Source organism: Miscanthus floridulus, chromosome 1 (genome assembly GCF_019320115.1).
Source record: "Miscanthus floridulus cultivar M001 chromosome 1, ASM1932011v1, whole genome shotgun sequence".
Taxonomy (NCBI): Eukaryota; Viridiplantae; Streptophyta; class Magnoliopsida; order Poales; family Poaceae; genus Miscanthus; species Miscanthus floridulus.
In genome coordinates this window covers 30,273,602-30,297,644 of record NC_089580.1, presented here as the reverse complement: position 1 = coordinate 30,297,644, position 24,043 = coordinate 30,273,602, and the positions used below count along the sequence as shown (strand labels likewise).

The 24,043-nt window shown below is 41.7% G+C and overlaps 1 protein-coding gene across 1 annotated transcript; it reads left to right on the top strand.

Annotated features, from left to right (window-relative positions):
* The first annotated feature begins 4,767 nt into the window (after positions 1–4,767).
* LOC136453884 (rhicadhesin receptor-like) lies at positions 4,768–5,172 on the top strand. Its single transcript, XM_066454440.1, has one exon. It carries the CDS (start codon positions 4,768–4,770, stop codon positions 5,170–5,172), a length of 405 nt encoding a protein of 134 aa, XP_066310537.1.
* The last annotated feature ends 18,871 nt before the right edge of the window (positions 5,173–24,043 follow it).

The following is a 24,043-nucleotide window of genomic DNA, read 5'->3' as shown; positions in this document are numbered from 1 at the left end:
CACTGCGGCTCTGGTATAAGCTAGTTATCGACTCTTGCCTAATTTAAGTATGGCATGTGTGATTCTGCCTCACACCTCACTGCTTGAATTAGATCGAGGTCAAGTTATCGGCTCTACCTTTGAATGGCGGTCTTTGGTAGATTCATTAAGTTACCAATATTGCTTATTGCTTTCATTGTTTATCTAATTACAGCAATATCACTCTGCCCGATTGAGATTGATCTGGATTGGCCTTATATCTTATTTAACCCATCGTTTGCTAATTTTAAACTGATCTAATCTACATCTTAAACGATGAGTTATGTTTTTATTGGCTGTTTTATATCAATCTAAATCGTGCATAGCGTGTGGTTAAGGTATGCTTGATCTTGAGTAGATTTATTGGTTAGCGAGAACTGTTCCATGGCCCGTCATCACGGCCTGTGGAATTCTACCTCTCACTCCACTATTGGCATCGTGGAGTGGGGATCGTTAGTTGGTAGATTCGTTCCTGAGAATGCATGACCTTAACTATGCGCTATGCCTGAATCGGTTATTTAGCTGATATCGAATGCTTTCACGAACAGTTAACATCACAAGATCGTTGAAGTAGAGATAACTTAAAAGATGTGTTAGCCCCATGATCTTGTTATTGTATTACGGACTGCATGATTCTGCCTCATGCCCCACTGATATTAGTAATGAGTTAGGGTCATCGAGTCTATTGTTGTTTCTACGGTCTGCATGATTCTGCATCATGCCCCACTGGTCATGGCGACAGATGAGATCTAACATGTTCATTAGATTTATCTTTATTAGATGATTGAGCGGTGTTGAATTGTTTCTTTACATAAACAGGAGTTCGGTTACTTGTAATCATTGGCTCAGTATAAACCAATCATCATCGATATCTTATTGCCATTGATTAATGTTTGCTTAAATGATATTTATTCTGAATGATAACCGATTTTTCTTCACACAACCCCATGAGCTCTAACTGACTTATTCTCATGAATATACTGGGATCGGCTATTTAGCCGATTTCCTTCCATATCGGCTCTCATAGCCGTACTTTCAGAACTGTCTGGCAACACCGGCAAGTTCCGTCCTTAATTACTGATGAACTTTCTCTCCTTGTCAATTGCAGGGTCAAATTGACCGGCACGCCTCGGGAGAATTGCGTAGGATTGACCACCCCTACGCTGAAGCTAGGCAGATCTGCTCTATCGAGCGGACCCTTCCGGCTTGCTGCGTGTGTCCTCGGTACGGGACGAAATTATGTGGCGACACACGTTTCTGGCACGCTCGGTGGGACTCGAACCCACAACTGCCTGATGAGAAGTCAGATGCTTTATTATCTTCAAAATCATGGCATGTTCAAATCGGCTCAGTACTCAGCACGTCAACCGGACTTGGGTTCGTTCAGGCAGCATTAATTTGCTACTGCTAATTTGGTCGTAAGAATAAAGCAGACAATGAAGGCAAGTTATCTGCTTTGGCTCTGTTCATCCGTGATGGCATAAATCTACACGATGCAGCCGAGATGAGAAGCAAATTCAGAAGTCTCTCGGACAAAGTCAGAACTGTCTGCTCATGAAGCCAACGAGGTCCTGACCGCTCAGGAGTATGGATGAAAATGGATCGGATACGAACGGATATCACTCATATTATATTTGTTTTTATATTTCTGTTCGGATTCGGATTCGGACACGGATAGCGTTCGGATACATATACGAATACGGATTGACTCGGTTACGGATATGAATAATGAGTATCGAATACGGTATGAATCGGATTCGGAGAAGGTCGGATACAAATGTCTATTCGGATATTGAGTAAAAGCAGCATATATCATACGTGCGCAAACTATTACACCACTCTATCAGTCCATAATCCATCTAGATTAAGCCGAAAGACTAAAGAGTAAAGCAACAAATAAGATAAAGATACAGATACATCATACATCAAACATCATACAAGCACCAATCTTCGCGGCATGAGTAGAAATAGCCAAGCTCATGGCTTCATGGGTCTCATGGAGTCATGGTCATGGATTCAAGATCTACAATCCTTATATAGGCTATTTTTCATTTGAGAAAATTTGAACAAAATATAGTTCAAATTTCACAAGTGTGTGACATAGTTTTAGAAAGTCTATATGAGATTCAAGAATTTGTGACTAGTGTTTGATAAAACTTTCTCAAATGGGAAAATGAGCTATGTAACAATTGTAGATCTTGCTGAGATGATCAAACTTGGTATTCAGAGTTTTTTTATCTAAGGTCATTTAGTGTCTCATTTGAGCAAGTTTGACCAAGTCAAATTTGGTCAAATGAAAAAACAACACTTTGACTCTAGTATTATGAACTCTAAATGACTTTAAATTGAAAAGTTTTGAATACCAAGTTTGTTCAACTCATCAAGATCTACAATTATTGTTTTGGTCAACTTTCCATTTGAGATAGTTTGGACGGTTCAAATTTGTGATTTTTAAATTTCGACGTCTACAAACTAGTTTTCGGAACCCTAAATTGTCTCAAATTGAAAAGTTTTGAATACCAAGTTTGTTCAGCTCATCAAGATCTACAATACTTATATAGGCCATTTTTTCATTTTAGAAAGTTTGAACAAAATGTAGTTTAAATTTCACAAGTGTGTGACATAGTTTTAGAAAGTCTATATAAGATTCAAGAATTTGTGACTAGTGTTTGATAAAACTTGCTCAAATAGGAAAATGAGCTATGTAACAATTGTATATCTTGCTGAGATGATCAAACTTGGTATTCAGAGTTTTTGCATCTGAGGTCATTTAGTGTCTCATTTGAGCAAGTTTGACCAAGTCAAATTTGGTCAAATGAAAAAACAACACTTTGACTCTAGTATTACGAACTCTAAATGACTTCAAATTGAAAAGTTTTGAATACCAAGTTTGTTCAAATCATCAAGATCTACAATTGTTGTTTTGGTCAACTTTCCATTTGAGATAGTTTGGATGGTTCAAATTTGTGATTTTTAAATTTCGACGCCTACAAACTAGTTTTCGGAACCCTAGATTGTCTCAAATTGAAAAGTTTTGAATACCAAGTTTGTTCAGCTCATCAAGATCTACAATCCTTATATAGGACATTTTTTTATTGGAGAAAGTTTAAACAAAATGTAGTTCAAATTTCACAAGTGTGTGACATAATTTTAGAAAGTCTATACGAGATTCAAGAATTTGTGACTAGTGTTTGATAAAACTTTCTCAAATGGGAAAATGAGCTATGTAACAATTGTAGATCTTGCTGAGATGATCAAACTTGGTATTCGGAGTTTTTTCATCTGAGGTCATTTAGTGTCTCATTTGAGCAAGTTTGACCAAGTCAAATTTGGTCAAATGAAAAAACAACACTTTGACTCTAGTATTATGAACTCTAAATGACTTCAAATTGAAAAGTTTTGAATACCAAGTTTGTTCAACTCATCAAGATCAATGATTGTTGTTTTGGTCAACTTTTCATTTGAGAAAGTTTGGATGGTTCAAATTTGTGATTTTTAAATTTTGACGCCTATAAACTAGTTTTCCATTTGAGAAAGTTTGGACGGTTTAAATTTTGAAGCACTAAATGATTTCAAACGAAAAAGTTATAAACAACAAAGTTTAATAACTTTTTGAGATCTACAATTTTTATTTTGATCATTTCTCCATCCAAGGTCGTTTGAATAATATCCGGATAATATCCGTTTGAATAATATCCGGATATATCCGATACTTAACCGGATTATCCGATATCCGCCGGATATCAATGATATTACATTCGTATTTGATATCCTCCCAAGATATCCGTTTTATTATCCGTATCCGACAAAAATTACGGATATCCAAGTAACTATCCAGATAAGTGTTTATATTTGTTCGGTCGAACGGACGGTCGAATAAATATCCGTACCGTTTTCATCCATACTCAGGAGGAATATATATATATTGTTTACAAGGCAGCCGGACAGCCGATAAGAGACTATTTTATTATTGGCTCCAAAACCAGAAAGAGACGAGTCATCAATCAGAAAATTGGAACATACGGCATTGATGATCCGGTGACTAAAATATATATATAAAGTGGTTGAGACATCGACCTATAGAACAGCCGATGTGGTCAGCTATCCAGGAAATAAATTACACTAGTGAGAATACTGAAGTCACCACCTGAAGACGCTCAGAAAAGGAATCGGCTATTGGCTCAGTTTCATCGGTTACTGTTGATGAAACAACCAAACCAGGCCTTAAGGCATCAGGCCGATGGGAAAATCACGAGGATGCTCATCGACTCAAAAGGAGAATCAAAAGTGTCAGACCGATGAAGCTTTTTATGGTTCTTTGCTTTCACATCCGGCAAAGAAGCAGCAAACAGGCGAGACAAGAATAATAAATATTATAATATTTGGCCAATAGAGAGTGGAATCGGCTGCTGACTTTAAAGTTCAAGGCCTGACGTACGATAGCCGATTTCAGGAAGCACGTGAAGAGAAATATCAGACGAAGGAACTGATCATGTTTTGGTTTCTCGAGGATCTGCCCTCTGCTCCGCTATCGGCTATTGATATTGCATCGACTAAACTTTGTACACGTACAATACGTAGTTCTGCATGCAAGGATTTTCATGGGATAAAAAATATATATAATAGTCGATAGAGAGAATATGCTTCCATATAGTGTGATTTTCAGAGCTATAATCCTAATTTCGAAACAAAAGCCGATGATAAAGCATATTACATCGGCTAAAGATATCGGATCACATTTGTCACGAGATGTCAGATACAAGGCAAGGTCAAGGTGAAAGGGTCCCATACAAGATGAAAGCGGCCACTGTTAAAGACTTCTTCTCCAACGTCATGGCCAAATCTAATGATCAGCTCGTCACACCAACCAACAGTGAGAAGATCCTTGGGATGAGCATGCTCGGCGTCTCGATCTCCCGCATCAACTACGCGTCGAGGGGCCTAAACCCGCCGCGCGCGCGCCCACGCGTCGGACTCATCTTCATCCTCTACGGCACGCTCGACGTCGGCTTCGTTGCCATGACGTTCTTCGGAGCTACCGGTGGGCTGCCCGACAGCGTGCTCACCAAAGCATTCCAAATCCCCGACAAGGAAATAGACAAGATCAAGGCTAAGCTCGCCCCCAAGAAGGACCAGTTATTGAGATGCCGGTGAGCTAGCACCTTGGTGATGAGCGATTGACAACACGGTGTGCGTGTGACGTGTCTCTCGGCAGGTTGTGGTTGTAGGTGACAGGTGGAGACAAGGTACATGCGGCGACGAGTGAAGAACGAGGATAGGATGCCGTGCCGAAGAACCGTGGGGGCGGAGAAGGGCGGATCGAGGCTTGCGTTCGAGGGACAGGCGATCGTGCGGTGTACGTCTACTGTACCTGGCTACATGGCGGGAGGACGTCGAGGGAGGTTTACAGATTACGCCACAAAATCCGGGGTTCGCTGGTTGAGCCACAAAGCCATGCATCGTACCGGGACGCTCGTGCGGCGTGCGTTGGCCGAAGATGGAAATTCTGGCGATCGCGATACGATTTTGGATGGTCGTGCGGCGACATCGTGAGGATCACATCGCGGAGATGGAGGGATCGCGGACATCGCGGAATTTGCCATGGAGGACGTAATTGGAATTTACGCCCCTACGTTGGATTTATTTAGCGTAGGGGGTTATGTGAAAATAGGTCGTGCCACCCTTTGGAGATATAAATATGTGGCACCTAGGGTTGAGAAGGGAGGAACGTTTTGGACTATTGGCGAGTTACTATTCACGCGTGAACAGTACTCGTGCCCCGGGTTCCGCGGTTCAGTTTTCCTCTCTCCGGTCTAGCCTAGGGTTTGAATTCTAGTGAGAGGTTTTTGTTGATCTCTCCAATTAAGAGAGGGAGGATGTTCGGACGGAGGCTAGATGCACTTTTGTAAGTTCAATTACTCAATTTAATCTTTCATCTATAATGATTGATCTTGTGCATCTCGATTGGGTCTTTACAATTCTCGTCAGCATCTGACATAGTCTGCTTGTTTTATTTTTATCTCAAGATCCGTAAGTCCGATTGACGTGTTTCCAGTTGGGTTAGTTTCGTAATTTCATCTAGTTTAATCTGACAAATTTTTAGGTCGATCGGAGTTACGGATTTTCGTCCACACCAGGTTTACTAGGTACATAGAGTTCTAGCCAGATTTGAAAAACGTGATTTAATCAGGTTTTGTGTTTAGGGGAAGGGTTAGAAATTATTTTTGGCTTCCGCGACCATTCACCCCCCCTCTGGTCGCCCGTTTCGATCCTTCAATTGGTATCAGAGCCGGTTTAGGTTTTCTATACCTTAATCGGTGCTGAAAGCTATGGCGACCAATGAAAAGTTTGATGTTCGCGCTCCGTTTTTTGATGGGACTGATTATGATTACTGGAAGGCACGTATGACCAACTATCTCAAAGGCAAGTCGCTGAAGCTATGGAAAATCACACAAAATGCCACATATGTGATTCCAGCTGAGGAACCGACTGACACCGCTGAGATCGGGCTTCTTGAAACAAATCATCGCGATGTTGCTATTTTACAGGCTTCTATTTGTAAAACTGAATATGACCGGGTTTCTAGTGAAGATCTCGCTTATCAGATCTGGGAGAAACTTAGAAAATATCATGAAGGCTCAAACACTGTGAAAAACCAAAAATTTGAGATTCACCGAAAAGAGTTTGATGCTTTTTACCAATTGCCTAGTGAGTCTATTGATGACATGTTTGCACGTTTTCAAGTGATTGTTAATAAGATGAAGGCCATGAATAGCAATATACCTTATGATGATCATGCTAGGGCTCTTAGATTATTACATTCACTTAATGATGAATGGGATATGAAAGTTGAGGCGATCGTTGAATCTGTAGGTTATGAGACTCTCACCACTGATGAGCTTTACAGTAAGCTCAAATCAAAAGAGATCGAAATTGTTTCTAAGCGTAAATTGAAAAATCCCACAGCTGCTTCTTCTTCTGACGTTCCAATGGCTTTGGTTTCTGGAAATAAGACTAACACTAATGCTAATCCAAATGTTTCCAGTTTTGCTTTGTCTTCTTTGTGTCATGTTGCAGATGAGGAGTTGGAGGTGCTAGATGATGATCAGCTTGTACTGCTCTCCAACAAGTTTAAGCGTGTGTATGACAACAGGCGTAATAGAAGACGTTCAGATGGCTGCTTCAACTGTGGTGAGCGAGGACACTTTGCTGCTGATTGCCCAAACAAGCAGAGATCTTTTGAGCAGGGCAATAACTCCTCCAGGCGCCAGGAGAAGTTCAGGGAGAGGAAGAAGAAGAAGGATAAGCAATGGAAGAAAGGCGGACAAAAATACTCTGACAAGCAAGTCGCTAAGGCTACAAATATTTTGTTATCTTCTCTTGGACAGTATGTTTCAGGTGGCTCGTCAGACTCCAGCGATTCAGATTCCGAGGATGAGACACCCAAGAAGAAGACAGACGGACTTTGCTTCATCACTAACGCTGGCATCAATGGTGGGATATGTACTATGGCCTTGGAGGGTGATGCATCAACCGACAGCAACGATGAAACTTCTGATGATGAGGTAGATACTTCTGCAGAACAAAGAATAGCTAATTTAACTAAAATTGTTCATAAGCAAAATAAAGTGTTGGCTAAACTTAAAACTGATTATGATAAAACTTGTGCTGATCTAGCTACTCTCAAAAATGCTGCATCTAATCCTGCTGAACCTGATGAATGTGAAGAATGCTCAATTCATATGATTTCGCTTTCTAAATTGCAAACCAAGTATTCTTCCATTGTTGATGATCGAGATAAACTTTATGCTGAACTAAATGAACTTCGTTCTCGGTCGAATTTGCTTGGTACTTGTGTTTCTTGCCCGCTTCTGAAAGTTGACTTGGATAATGCTTTATGTCGGGTAAAAATTTTTGAAGAACACACTTGTCCTGATTTGCCGGTTTGTTTGATTTGTCCAACTTTACGATCTAAATTAAATGTTGCTAAATCACATATTGTTGAGTTGGAAAAACACACTTGTCCGGTTCTTCCTTCATGCCTAACTTGTCCTAATTTTGTTGTTGAAAATAATGATTTAAGGGCCAAACTTGCTGATTTGGAAGAAGAAAATAAGCATTTGAGAACTATTCTTGGTTGGTGTTCTATTCGTGAGCCTCAAATTGGTATGGCTATTGCTCAAATTAAACGGAGTGAGCGTTTTGGTCCCGGTTATGACTTGAAACATGTTTTTGGTGAAAAAAGTGGACCGCCTGTTGATGAGAAGAATCCACCTTTGGCTAAATATACTGGACCACCTCCTAGGAAGGGTTCAGGTGTCACCTCTGATGGGTTGCTGGTTGAGACATCTAGATCTGCTCCTAAAAAGCAGGTTTGGGTGCCTAAGCCAAAACACTTCAAGGGTGTACAAAATACTAAGCCAAATGGTTCTTCTTGTGATCATTTTGCTAAGCCTGTTTTTGTTGCTTTTAGTTCTAATGCTGAGGCTTCTTTCGCTCCTGCACGCAAGCTTTATCATTGTGATTTTTGCAGTCATGATGGTCATCTTTATGAGTTCTGTTATCGGAGGATGCGTGCGGAACGACGTGAGCAGTACCCCACACGTGGTACTCATGATCGTCGTGTTTTTAGATGTGAGCAGTACCCTGTACGTGGTACTCATGATCGTCCTGTTTTGAGACGTGAGCCATTTGTTCGCTCTTCTGGTTTTCGCTCACGTACTCGTGCTCTTGCACAACATCGGGATGACAGACCATGTTTTCCCCCTCGTGGTTCTCATCGTTTTTTTGAGAACTTTGATTTTGCTAACGCTTCTTTTGAGCAAGTGGCTCAGCACTGGTTTTCATTACATTATCCTAACCCCAGTGTTGAGTCATTAGCTCACCCTCGCTCTCGTTGTTGATTGTAGGTTGGAGGCGAGGAGGACATATGGATAATGGACTCCGGTTGTTCGCGCCACATGACCGGAGATGATAAATGGTTCTCCAGCCTCACCCCCACGAGCGTAAAGGAAAACATCACTTTTGGGGATAAAAGTCAAGGTAAGGTAATGGCGCATGGCTGCATCAAGGTAACAGATAAATACATGTTAAAGGACGTCGCATTGGTAAAGAATTTGCATTATAATTTGCTGTCTGTTTCGCAACTTCTTGAGGATGATTTTGAGGTTCGTTTTAAGAAAGGAAATTCGCGTGTTCTTGATTCTGCTGGTAACCTTGTTTGCAAGATTTCTCCTTTTAGACGGATTTTTAAAGCTGATTTTTCTAAATCTTTTGGTGAAACTCGCTGTTTAGTTGCTCATGGTTCCCCCCTGATTTGGAAGTGGCATCGTCGGTTGGGCCACTTGAGCTTTGATTTGCTTTATCGTTTGAGTTCATTGGATTTAATTGATGGTTTACCGAAACTCAAGTTTGAAAAGGATTTGATTTGTGCTCCCTGCAAACATGGAAAAATGGTTGCTGTTTCTCATGCACCTGTGACTCAGGTGATGACGAGACGATCGGGTGAACTGTTGCATATGGACACTGTTGGTCCAGCCCGTGTTCGGTCTGCTGGTGGGAAGTGGTATGTGCTCGTCATTGTGGACGATTTTTCTCGATATTCATGGGTGTTCTTTTTGGAATCTAAGGATGAGGCTTTCTCATATGTTCATGATCTTGTTCTGAAGCTGAAAAATGAGTTGTCAAATAATGTCGTTAGAGCAATTCGTAGTGACAACGGTACGGAATTCAAGAATTCTCACATGAAAGCTTTTTGTTTAGAACAAGGTTTAGATCATCAGTTTTCCTCACCTTACATTCCTCCCCAGAATGGTGTTGTTGAGCGTAAAAATCGTACGCTTGTTGAGATGGCTAGGACAATGCTTGATGAACATAAAACTCCTAGACGTTTTTGGGCTGAGGCTATCAACACCGCTTGCTATGTTGCTAATCGCATTTTTCTGAGAGCTTTTCTGGGAAAAACATCTTATGAGTTGAGATTTGGTCGACCTCCCAAAGTTTTCCACTTTCGAGTTTTTGGCTACAAGTGTTTTATATTGAAAAAGGGAAAATTTGGATAAATTTGAATCGCGTTCTTCCGATGGGTTATTTTTGGGGTATGCCTTGCAAGGGCGAGCGTACCGTGTGCTTAATCTTGATACTAACCGCATCGATGAGACATGTGAGGTCACCTTCGACGAGACAATGCCTTGTTTTTCTTCTGCTTTTGAGTGTGCAGGTGATGACGAGATCGGGCAGGATATTTTTGAGGATGAGAAAGAGGAAGATGGATGTGACGACGACGATGACGATGATGCCCAGCCTGCGATGCAGGGGGAGCCTGGCGCCCAGCCTGAGCAGGCGCCCTCCACCACTTTGGAGGATGGACCATCGCCGACACGTACATCTACAGCAAAGCCTGCAGCTTCATCGACTGTTGATCATATACCGGCTGCAGTTGAGGGGGAGGCGATTTCAGAACATACAGCACCACGACACATTCAGAATCATCATCCTGCCAAGAACATAATAGGTAATTTGGATGAACGCACGACAAGGAACAGAGGTATGAAAAATAAAAATTATTGTGTCTTTGCGCATACTGCCTTTGTTGCCTCTTTTGAACCCCGAGATGTTGGACATGCTTTATCTGATTCTAACTGGGTCAATGCCATGCATGAGGAGTTAGAAAATTTTGCACGGAATCAGGTTTGGGTTTTGGTTGATCCTCCTCCTTCTTGTAAACCAATTGGAACTAAATGGGTCTTTAAGAACAAACAAGGGGAAGATGGTCATGTTGTTAGAAATAAAGCTAGGCTGGTTGCTCAGGGCTTTTCTCAAAAAGAGGGTATTGATTATGGTGAAACTTTTGCTCCTGTTGCTCGTTTAGAAGCCATTCGTATTTTGCTTGCATTTGCTGCTTCACGTGGATATAAGCTTTATCAAATGGATGTGAAAAGTGCTTTTCTGAATGGTTTTATAGAAGAAGAAGTTTATGTTAAACAACCGCCTGGTTTTGAACATCCCAATTTTCCTGATCGTGTTTTTAAGTTGCAAAAGGCTTTATATGGTTTGAAGCAAGCACCTCGTGCTTGGTATGCTAGATTGAAAACTTTTCTGCTTAAAAACGGGTTCAAATGGGTTCAGTTGATAAAACTCTTTTTCTCCTCAGGCAAGGAAATGACACTTTAATAGTTCAGATTTATGTGGATGATATCATTTTCGGTGGTTCCTCTCATGCTCTTGTGAAAAAGTTTGCAGATGTGATAAGTAAAGAATTTGAGATGTCTATGATGGGTGAGCTGAATTTCTTTCTTGGCTTACAAATAAAACAAACTTCGGAAGGTACATTTGTGCATCAGGGAAAGTACACGAAGGATGTCCTAAAGAAGTTTGCGATGGATGATGCGAAGCCAGTTTCTACGCCCATGCCGACTAGCGCTGCTTTGGATGCTGATGAGGATGGAGAGCCCGTGGATCAGAAGGAATATCGAAGCATGATTGGGTCGCTGCTGTACTTGACTGCTACGAGGCCAGATATACACTTTGTTGTGTGTATGTGTGCTCATTTTCAAGCGTCCCCCAGGACTTCTCATCGTCAGGCGGTGAAGCGCATAATGAGGTATCTTCGATTTACTCTTGCATTTGGCCTTTGGTACTCTGCTGCTTCAACTCTCAGTTTGTGTGGTTATTCGGATGCTGATTTTGCTGGGTGTCGTTTGGATAGAAAGTCTACATCGGGTACTTGCCAATTTTTGGGTTCTTCGCTCGTTTCTTGGTCCTCTAGAAAACAATCTAATGTTGCTCAATCTACTACAGAGGCTGAGTATGTTGCTGCTGCTAGTTGTTGTTCTTAGCTTTTATGGATGATAGCTACCCTTCGCGATTTTGGTTTGTCGTTTTCTCGCGTTCCTCTCTTGTGTGACAGCACTAGCGCTATAAGTGTTGCAAAGAATCCTGTGCTTCACTCTAAGACGAAACACATTGAGGTTCGTCATCATTTTCTGAGGGATCATGCTGAGAAGGGTGATATTAAGCTTAAATACATTGATACTAGTCAGCAACTTGCTGATATTCTGACTAAACCACTCGATCAAACCACGTTTGCACGTTTACGTGGTGAGTTCGGGGTGTGTTACCCATTCTAGTATCATTGTAAGTTGCTTCAGTTACATATGCCTTATACTTGTTTTGGCTAGTTTGCGATCGATGCTTTTGGAGAGGTTTGAATGCTTTGCTTGACCAATTTTTATTTTGAAAACAGCACAGATATATACTTAAAAAATTATGTTGGGCTATGCTTGCTTTTCTGGATCTAGTGACTTGTTGAATACTTGACATATATCTTGCTCATGGTTCGGTAGTCAGCTTCTTTTAATGGGTTTTCACTGCAAATGTAACTCACAATACAAGTTTTAACTCGGGAGTGCATAGTATGGTTGTGAGCAAAAACTCTGAATTCCCATATCTCTGCTATTTAGCTCATGATCTGCTTGCCTTACTAAAAATTTAAATATAGGCGCAACTCTGTTTTTCCCATCTCCCTGCTGGTTCTCGCTCATAAACAAAATTAAATAAACTGGCTGGGCACAACTCTTGCTTCCCATATCCCTGCTTATCATGCTCACAAAAGTCAGAATTAAATATGACAAGTGAATGTATTTGTGGGCATTGCAGTGAACTTTGACTGAAGCTGTGTATCTGTCGTGTGAGCTCGCTATATGTTTTGTCTTCAGCTTTGCACTGAGTTTGGAATGTGCATGTTTTTGCCTAGCACATTAGTTTTCAAACAGATTTCAGTTCTAAATTTTATTGGTCATAGCATTGTATTGTTCCTTCTCTGGATAGCTAGTGTTGTTGGTTAGCTTTTATAAGTATTTGGCATATGTCTTAGAAGCTTCAACTTGTGCTTTCTCACATGCTTTTCTCTAAATTGGTTCCTTGCATTTTATCTTGATGGAGTGCTTTGTCGATAAGGGGGAGAGTGAGTAGCGCACAAATTCATTCTTGCAGGAGGAGTTCGATTATTCTTGCAGGGGGAGTTTGAATTCATTTTTGCTGAGACTTGGCATGCTTGTTTTGAGGGGTTGAGGGGGAGTTTTGCTGAAATTTGTGAGTTTTGCTGCTGAGATTGCTTTTGGGAAATTGATATGGCTTTTGATTCATTTTGGGGAGAGTGATTTTTTTTTGTCTTGATTGTGTTGAGCCTAGTTTTTTTGCTAGCCCATGTCTTTGGGGATCAAGATTGTTTCTTTTTCTTTCTTTTTATTTTTTTTGTTCCAATAAATTTGTGCGGTGTGGTGTTGTCAATGCACTCATCAAGGGGGAGATTGAGATGCCGGTGAGCTAGCACCTTGGTGATGAGCGATTGACAACACGGTGTGCGTGTGACGTGTCTCTCGGCAGGTTGTGGTTGTAGGTGACAGGTGGAGACAAGGTACATGCGGCGACGAGTGAAGAACGAGGATAGGATGCCGTGCCGAAGAACCGTGGGGGCGGAGAAGGGCGGATCGAGGCTTGCGTTCGAGGGACAGGCGATCGTGCGGTGTACGTCTACTGTACCTGGCTACATGGCGGGAGGACGTCGAGGGAGGTTTACAGATTACGCCACAAAATCCGGGGTTCGCTGGTTGAGCCACAAAGCCATGCATCGTACCGGGACGCTCGTGCGGCGTGCGTTGGCCGAAGATGGAAATTCTGGCGATCGCGATACGATTTCGGATGGTCGTGCGGCGACATCGCGAGGATCACATCGCGGAGATGGAGGGATCGCGGACATCGCGGAATTTGCCATGGAGGACGTAATTGGAATTTACGCCCCTACGTTGGATTTATTTAGCGTAGGGGGTTATGTGAAAATAAGTCGTGCCACCCTTTGGAGATATAAATATGTGGCACCTAGGGTTGAGAAGGGAGGAACGTTTTGGACTCTCGGCGAGTTACTATTCACGCGTGAACAGTACTCGTGCCCCGGGGTTCCGCGGTTCAGTTTTCCTCTCTCCGGTCTAGCCTAGGGTTTGAATTCTAGTGAGAGGTTTTTGTTGATCTCTCCAATTAAGAGAGGGAGGATGTTCGGACGGAGGCTAGATGCACTTTTGTAAGTTCAATTACTCAATTTAATCTTTCATCTATAATGATTGATCTTGTGCATCTCGATTGGGTCTTTACAATTCTCGTCAGCATCTGACATAGTCTGCTTGTTTTATTTTTATCTCAAGATCCGTAAGTCCGATTGACGTGTTTCCAGTTGGGTTAGTTTCGTAATTTCATCTAGTTTAATCTGACAAATTTTTAGGTCGATCGGAGTTACGGATTTTCGTCCACACCAGGTTTACTAGGTACATAGAGTTCTGGCTAGATTTGAAAAACGTGATTTAATCAGGTTTTGTGTTTAGAGGAAGGGTTAGAAATTATTTTTGGCTTCCGCGACCATTCACCCCCTCTGGTCGCCCGTTTCGATCCTTCAATTATAATAAAGGCTACCTGTACAAAGAAAGATGTGAATTGCCGGAACCATCGGCAAAGCCTAAAACAGCCTGAAAATTTTCACACCAGAAGAAAGGCACGTACGTTCACCTCCATCGACTATTCGTTCGCTTCCATCAGCTCAAAGACCAAATATACAGAAATACACCTGGCTGGATGTCTGGATGATAATGGTATAACAGATTGCACCGCACCATATATCCAAGTATGTGGTGTATGACTGCTTGTATACGTGCATTATTGGTTGAAAGATGGATTTGGTGACGTTCGTCGAGGATACTGTCTACAAGCAGCCACATAATGCGAACACAGGGATAGACTTGTGACGACACCTGTCCGATGTCAGTATAAGATTTTAAATGATGAGTTAATATGTCAGGTTATATCTTCGATTCTTCCATCGGCTATTGTTTCTTGGTACGATAAATAGCCGATGGAGGTACTAAACAAAGGATAGCCGATGGCCCGTGGAATATTTTAGTCCTCTACTGTCGGGGAAGCAATGCCAATAGCCGATGAAGCTAGCCCTTTATATGGTCATCAGACTCTATTAGCTGAAGGAAGCAAGATATATGAGGAGATCTTTGAGAAGTAGCTTATTATTTTTCTTAAGCCAGAATAGCATTGTGCGGCAGCATCTTATGAAGAGTGGGATCGGCTATTAAGAAAAAAGGAATTGGCCCTATATAATATTATATATTTAGGAGCACGGCAACGGAGAATGAGTTACTGTCATGTATACGTACCAGGAAGCTCGACGCCGTTAACATTCTGGGTAGCTTCCAAAAGGCCGAATTCTGGTAAACAGCCGCCGGGACAAGGTTGCTCGGCTCGGTCACTTCATCATTATCGTCAAGGATGTCATCATCGTTTGGGAGGTCAGCTCACCGGAAGGAAGATAAATGGTGGCTGTCGGTGCCTTGCGCCCCGGATGCCAGCCTTACTGAAAAAGCGCATAAGGACCTTTAGCAGAGGCTCGACTCCGCCAACAAGATCCACAAAGGCCGCTATTGCCATCAGCAGTGATGTCCACGATGACATAGAGATGCCCGAGTCGTTCGTAGCCATGCTCCCCAAGAGTGGACAGACAAGCGGGGAACTCGGCGTATTGCATCACGCCAACAAGTTCTCGATGGAATTCCTGCTTGGCATGCTCGATCTCTCATCGGAATACGACGTATCGGCGATGGCCAACCGGGTGGATGTTGCCATATGTGTGCGGCGATGCAAAGCTAGCAACAGCCACAACAAGCTATCGTAGAGCAAGGTCAAGGAGCTCATGGCCAACGACGACAACAAGAACGTGTTGCTGGCAAACAGGTCCGAGAGCTTTTTTCCTTTACATCAATTATATTTTCTTGTGGAGGTGGTGAACCCAAAGTAAACAAACGTTGGATTTCTCCATCGGCTCCTGACTCATCAGCACTCAGTTTTCTTCTCAATGTGGGCATAGCCGACGGAGAGCCAGGCGTGGACTGTGACCGCACCGCCACGGCACCCTTGTCAGTCGCAAAAGAGCAGTTGACAAACGATCTGGAAACTGCCAACGAGGTGCATGATCAGTGGCAGAGGACGGATTGTATTTGAGTTTGCTAGCAGTCAGCCGGAGATTTTCTTGACGTCGTTGCGCACCTTAACGAATAAGCCCAGCCAATTCTTCAGTTGATTTGTTGACGTGCTCAAGAAGCTGGGCGGGCAATGCCTCACTCTCATCAATGGTTTTCTTGATGCTCCGAGCTTGAAGCCGATTCTCGTCCCTTCGATAAATAAGATCTGGATTGGGCGAAGAGTTCAGACTTGCTCAGGTAAGAGGAAAGGGAAGGAAGCTAAAAGCCGACGACCAGAAATTATAAACATACATAAAGATGAAAAATATTACTTCTGACCGGCTCAGCATCTGATAGCCCACTGAAGCCAATGATGCAATAGACAATGCAATCGGCTAATTAACATTTGGCGGAATCTTCATCCATTGGCTCCTTTGGAATGATCCATGAAGCTGACGTAAATATAATAAAATGTTATTTGAGCCAGCTTAGAATTTAAAGCATGAAGTTGTCAGTGTGTGAGTCTTGGATTGTCGCTCTACATATAATTAATGGCCGACAAGCAAGAAAGGAGCCAATGTCTATAAAATTTCAAGCAGAGGCATTCATTGGCTCAGAGTGAAGGAGCATATATGCAGATATGAGATACATGCCTTTCTATGGTTGGTTCCTATATTCTTTATTCATCGCTTTTCCTACTACTTGTGAACAATCTATCATAGAGACAGCATGCTATCTAAGTAGTTGATGAATGCGATATGGTATGATGGAAGAAACCTTGCTTCTCTTTGCAAAGTACTTGGGGAAATTTTCTTACAAAAATTTAAAATCAATAGCTTGTCTCCTCAATGATGTTGAATCTACTACCAGAGCCATATATTAGTCTTATTTAAAAACCTTTCATATAAGCTGCTTGCTCTTTGTTGAGTTTTGTCAAGTCTTGTTGACCCTTGTTGAGAGATTTATCATGCTCGCAAGATCAAAATCACGTACATGCCACATATATGTGCTGCTTCCATACTGAAAGTACGCAAAAACATGTTTTTCATCCACCTCAAAATGTTCTGCTCCTACGCTGGGAGAAGACAAAAATATATTTGCTAGGTTTTATCAGAATAAATGCTCCAAGTTCTCGATAATATTTCTCTCAAAGAGTTGTTGTAAAAAAAACATGGGTTATGCAAAATATAAAAGATGGACACAAAAGAGGTCCAAAGTAAAAAAAAGGAGAAAAAGAAATCAGAATAAAAATAACCCATGTTCTCGCAAAAAAATATTCTACAAGAGAGAAATACATTTCAAAGAGCATAGTAGAATTAGGTTAGCCACCAAATATTCCACGCACATACACATCTTGATCTAAGAGTATGATATTTCTTTCCTTGGATCCAGGATCGGACCTTACAATATATGCGAGGTAAGTACGCTACATGTTTTACCCCTATCTAAAACTCCACATAAGCTTTTTAGAAGTAGGATAAAGAGAGACAAAGCAATGCTTGGATAAGGAACTATTCACATCGAGCGGTCTGAAAGAATCATTTGAGGAGCAAAGCTATGTTTTACTTTGAAAATCTTTCGAAAACTCAAGTTTTCTGAGCAGGAAAAGCGAGGATGATTGGATTCTAATCCGTTTCATTCCTCAACCACCCAAGATGGTGTGGTAGACACTTCAAAGTTCACATGTGAAGGTAAGGCTTGGGATAAGGTAATATTGCTGCCAACAAATTTCTTGGCTCTCTGGAAGAAGACCATCGGTTAAAGAGTTGTTGGATTCTATTGATATATAACATTGATCAGTCAGCAACTTCCCTAAGGACAAGAATTTCAATTGCCTGATGGTCAATAGCAATGAAGGGACTGATGTTTTTGATTAATTGCCTCTGGATAGCCGATTATATAATTATAGACTCGGGGGGCCAGCTCCTAACCAGCTAAAGCAGAACGAGCGATTGAGATCATAGGAAGATGGAATCCAAGCAAGTCATCGGAAGTATCGACTCATAGAAACCGATTACAAAATGCACAGGAAGATTAATTTTGAAATTATCAAGACCAAGAAAGAGGTCGATGCAGTCCTCAGTATTGTAGTCAAATGACAACGGCTGAGGAAAGACCATCATCAGATCAAAATAGTTTGAAGCATGAAAATTCATACTTTGAACTAGGGGGCCTGTGTTTACACCAAAATTTGGCACGTTTACCCTGGACAGAGAGGAATCTACTGATGGTGTCAAAGCAATAAATATTTGCAAACTGGCCAGGAAATATTCTTTAATATATTTGGAGATATGTTTAGAAATACTTGACGTCTAGAAAGCTCTTCGCCAGCTAGGAAATATTGTTTAATATATTTTAGAGATGTATGACGTCTAGGAATTCCTCACGTGAAGATAAGGTAAAAGCAAGAGAAGCTAGAAGATTAAAGGAAAGGAGATATGTATACACACGTAGCACTAAGACTTGCATGTTCAGCTATTTGCACGTACGGCCAATTAGCATAATTGGCCACGTCTATTCCTAATTCAGTTGATATATGGATATACGCTGCTAGCGCCGGAGTCCGTACATGAAGGAAAAGGAATATTATATTATTTGACACAAAAACATAACGTCCAGGTGCAACTCGACAAAGGAAGAAGCAAGGATGTCGTATCATGTACGTGCATGTACAAGGCCGGCTAGCTGTCATGTTCGTATATGTACTCGGCAAGATGTGTGTGCACACAGGATCTTTGCCGATTGAACAAAATAAGAAAGGACACATCGGTCGAGGAAGCTTCATTGACAAGGACTCTACATAAGGAAAATTAGAGCCCATGTATCTTAGTATTTCCTTTAGTTTAGATATTTCTTCTGAGCCAAGTTATGTACGTAGCTTATCAGAGGTCATTAGTCCAGGATATAAATATGTACCCCTCGCCATTGTAAGGAACAATTAATCAAATACAAGTCAATTACTTTTTTTGACTTCGGCCACCCCTAAGGACTAGGAGTAGAGTAGATCTCGGCGAGTTCTTCAATAAGTATGGCTACATCGATCCGGTTGACATCCACTGCTTGTTGTAAGTACCGTCATGGTTTATACCTCTGTTCGTATGGCTGCATCGATCCGGTCGACCCCCACTGCGGCTCTGGTATAAGCTAGTTATCGACTCTTGCCTAATTCAAGTATGACCTGTGTGATTCTGCCTCACACCCCACTGCTTGAATTAGATCGAGGTCAAGTTATCGGCTCTACCTTTGAATGACAGTCTTTGATAGATTCATTAAGTTACCGATATTGCTTATTGCTTTCATTGTTTATCTAATTACAGCAATATCACTCTGCCCGATTGAGATTGATCCGGATCGGCCTTATATCTTATTTAACCCATCGTTTGCTAATCTTAAACTGATCTAATCTACATCTTAAATGATGAGTTATGTTTTTATTGGCTGTTTTATATCAATCTTAATCGTGCATAGCGTGCGGTTAAGGCATGTTCAATCTTGAATAGATCTATTGGTTGGCGAGAACCATTCCATGGCCCGTCATCACGGCCTGTGGGATTCTGCCTCTCACCCCACTGTTGGCACCGTGGAGTGGGGATCGTTAGTTGGTAGATCCGTTCCTGAGAAGGTATGACCTTAACTGTGCGCTATGCCTAAATCGGCTGTTTAGCCGATATCGAATGCTTTCACGAACAGTTCACATCACGAGATCGTTGAAGTAGAGATATGTTGAAAGATGTGTTAGCCCCATGATCTTGTTATTGTATTACGGCCTACATGATTCTGCCTCATACCCCCACTGATATTAGTAATGAGTTAGGGTCATCGAGTCTATTATTGTTTCTACGGCCTGCATGATTCTGCCTCATGCCCCACTGGTCATGGCGACAGATGAGATCTAACATGTTCATTAGATTTATCTTTATTAGATGGTTGAGCGGTGTTGAATTGTTTCTTTACATAAACTGGAGTTCGGTTACTTGTAATCATTGGCTTAGTATAAACCAATCATCATCGATATCTTATTGCCATTGATTAATGTTTGCTTAAATAATATTTATTCTGAATGATAACCGATTCTTCTTCACACGACCCCATGAGCTCTAACTGACTTATTCTCATAAATATACTGGGATCGGCTATTTAGCTGATTTCCTTCCATATCGGCTCTCATAGCCGTACTTTCGGAACTGTCTGGCAACACCGACAAGTTCCGCCCTTAATTACTGATGAACTTTCTCTCCTTGTCAATTGCAGGGTCAAATTGACTGTCATGCCTCGGGAGAATTGCGCAGGATCGACCACCCCTACGCTGAAGCTAGGCGGATCTACTCCATCAAGCGAACCCTTCTGGCTTGCTGCGTGTGTCCTCGACACGGGACGAAATTCTATGTCGACACACACACCAAGCATTGGCCTTTGGTATCCCAAAGGAGCTATATTTGAATTAGTTGGCTATTCTAATTCGGATTATGCTGGTTGCAAAGTGGATAGAAAAAGCATATCCAGAGGGTGCCATTTGCTTGGTAGATCACCTGTGTCTTGGTCCTCCAAGAAACAAAATAGTGTGGCTTTGTCCACCGTCGAAGTGGAATACATTGTCGCGGGTACTTGTTGTGCACAAATACTTTATATAAAACAAACTTTGCTAGACTATGGTGTAGTTCTAGAAAAAGTACCTCTTTTGTGCGACAGTGAAAGTACGGTAAAACTTGCAAATAATCCAGTTCAACACTCTTGCTCCAAGCACATAGATATCCGCCATCACTTTCTTAGAGATCATGTTGCAAAGAATGATATTTCATTAGAAGGTGTAAGGATCGAGGATCAATTGGTGGATATCTTTACTAAACCGCTAGATGAGGAGACTTTTTGTCGATTGCGGAATGAGCTCAATGTTCTTGATTTTAGTAACTTCACTAAAAATTGAGCTTGTGTTGTCCTTTGCATTGCATTGTAATATACAACATGTTTACTTTACGGTAATGCACTTAGGGCTTGTCTAACATGGTTAAGATAACCGTCGTAAAGCGTGTGAAGAAGCTTAACCTTGGATCAAACTTGACAAGCAACTAGATTTACTTTCAAGTATTGCATTGCATATGCATGAATGTTGCTTTGTCGTTTATCTTCAATTGCCCTCTTATTGCCTATTTTCTTAAAAAGAATTATAGCCTAAGGCAAAATATTTTGAAAATTTTGAGGGTTTGAGAGAGGTCACTCATATCAGTCCCAATTGGTGTTTATTTGAATCTTATTGAAGTTGGGACTTGATTGAGACCAGACAGCACGAAGGACTTTGTAGATTTGCTAGAAAAAGTGAGACCGGACGCTGTACCGGACTCTGAAGTCCAGCGTTCGGTCAGTTCACAGGAGGTGAACCTGCTATGATGGAGTGACCAGACTCTATTGTTCAGCGTTCGGTCAGATGGTGGTTCAGCATCCGATCAGGCGAAGGCAATCAAGGCAGTGTGGACCGGACTCTGGCTATGTCTAGTCGAGGTTCACTGGGCACGTCTGGTCGCGATTCTAGGGGTTTTGGGCCTCTTTGGAATCGACTGAACTCTGGGTGGCAGCGTCCAGTCATTGCCACCAGAGTGTCCGGTCAGTAGAAATCATGTGGATTTAGGACTTCTTCTTCATTTCCTTTTCTTCCTCGTAGGGAACCACCATATAACTATCATACGTGCCATGGCCTAATCCCTCAATCGCACCAGTGCAGACATCGCTGTTTTCCCCAGCCACCATGCCTCGCAAAGGCCTAGCCGCACCGCCCAGCTCGCCGTGTCGCCCTGCTCCGGCGCCCTCGTCGTCGTGCCCGTGCACAGCCGCTCCAGCGCGCCACCTCCATTTCATGCCTCAACTGTAGCGCCGCCGCAGTGCCCACGCCTCTACCCTAGCGCCATCGTGCCCTAATCCACTGTCCTACATCTTCTCGACTATCACGGCACTTCGCTGGAACCCTAGCTTCACAGTGTCGATCCGGTGGTTCCTCGATCTATTCCTTGTTCTTTGGTTCTCAGATTCGTCAGGTAGCAGGCCCTCGTTTCCAATTTCATATCTATTGCTTGCTTTGTTAGGGTTTCGTACCTCCAGAAATATTGTAATTATTCATATATCCAATCTATTCCAATGTGCAGTGAGTCAGTGTTTCTGGGGTCACTTTGGCTGTTGTTAGTCAACTCAGGGCCAAGCTCGCGAGTACAGATCGAGGCCAAGCCTCGAAAGTGATAGTTGGCAGTTGATTCTTGTTAGGGCAGTTGTTCTTTTTAGCTGTATTAGATGGCTCATGTCAAGAATGTTAGAGGAGGTCCCCATGATGAGGATCTAGACCCCTGCCTCGCCTGCCTATAGATACAAAAGGCAAGGCGATGAAGAAGCTAGCAACGTGGAAGCGCAAGTACCCTGATGTAGATACAACGAGAGCAGCCGCAGTTGCAGAAGCCGCAGAGTGCATAGAAAGAGGAGGTACTCAGAGTGGTGTTGTTATTATAGATCAGCTTTCTCCAACTACGAGGGCTGCACTTGAGCAGGTTGAGCGTCGTCATGATGGTCCAGCTGGGACTGTCATGGTTGGAGGACGACATGTGGCTATTGATGAGAGTTAGTCTCAAAGGGAGTCACAGCAGCAGCCATAGCCAGCAGAGCAGACTCAGGAGGGAGAGCAGGCCGAGGAGATAGAGCAGCCACCTCAACCACAGCTTTGCCGCTCTGGTCGTACCCGTGCTCCAGTCACACCGAGGCCAGAGACTATGGATGAAAACGGTACGGATATTTATTCGACCGTCCGTTCGACCGAACAAATATGAACACTTATCTGGATAGTTACTCGGATATCCGTAATTTTTTTCAGATATGGATAATAAAACGGATATCTTAGGCGGATATCAAATACGGATGTAATATCATCGATATCCGGCGGATATCGGATAATCCGGTTAAGTATCGGATATATCCGGATATTATTCAAACGGATATTATCCGGATATTATTCAAACTCCGAATACCAAGTTTGATCATCTCAGCAAGATCTACAATTGTTACATAGCTCATTTTCCCATTTGAGAAAGTTTTATCAAACACTAGTCACAAATTCTTGAATCTCGTATAGACTTTCTAAAACTATGTCACACACTTGTGAAATTTAAACTACATTTTGTTTAAACTTTCTCCAATAAAAAATGTCCTATATAAGGATTGTACATCTTGATGAGCTGAACAAACTTGGTATTCAAAACTTTTCAATTTGAGACAATCTAGGGTTCCGAAACTAGTTTGTAAGCGTCGAAATTTAAAAATCACAAATTTGAACCATCCAAACTATCTCAAATGGAAAGTTGACCAAAACAACAATTGTAGATCTTGATGAGTTGAACAAACTTGGTATTCAAAACTTTTCAATTTGAAGTCATTTAGAGTTTATAATACTAGAGTAAAAGTGTTGTTTTTTCATTTGACCAAATTTGACTTGGTCAAACTTGCTTAAATGAGACACTAAATAACCTCAGATGAAAAAACTCTGAATACCAAGTTTGATCATCTCGGCAAGATCTACAATTGTTACATAGCTCATTTTCCCATTTGAGAAAGTTTTATCAAACACTAGTCACAAATTCTTGAATCTCATATAGACTTTCTGAAACTATGTCACACACTTGTGAAATTTGAACTACATTTTGTTCAAACTTTCTCAAATGAAAAAATAGCCTATATAAGGATTGTAGATCTTGATGAGCTGAACAAACTTGATATTCAAAACTTTTCAATTTGACACAATCTAGGGTTTCGAAAACTAGTTTGTAAGCGTCGAAATTTAAAAATCACAAATTTGAACCATCCAAACTATCTCAAATGGAAAGTTGACCAAAACAACAATTGTAGATCTTGATGAGTTGAACAAACTTGGTATTCAAAACTTTTCAATTTGAAGTCATTTAGAGTTCATAATACTAGAGTCAAAGTGTTGTTTTTTTAGTTGACCAAATTTGACTTGGTCAAACTTACTTAAATGAGACACT

Excerpts from the sequence above, each read along its gene's own strand:
- LOC136453884 (XM_066454440.1), top strand. The coding sequence starts at position 4,768 with ATGTCAGATACAAGGCAAGGTCAAGGTGAAAGGGTCCCATACAAGATG.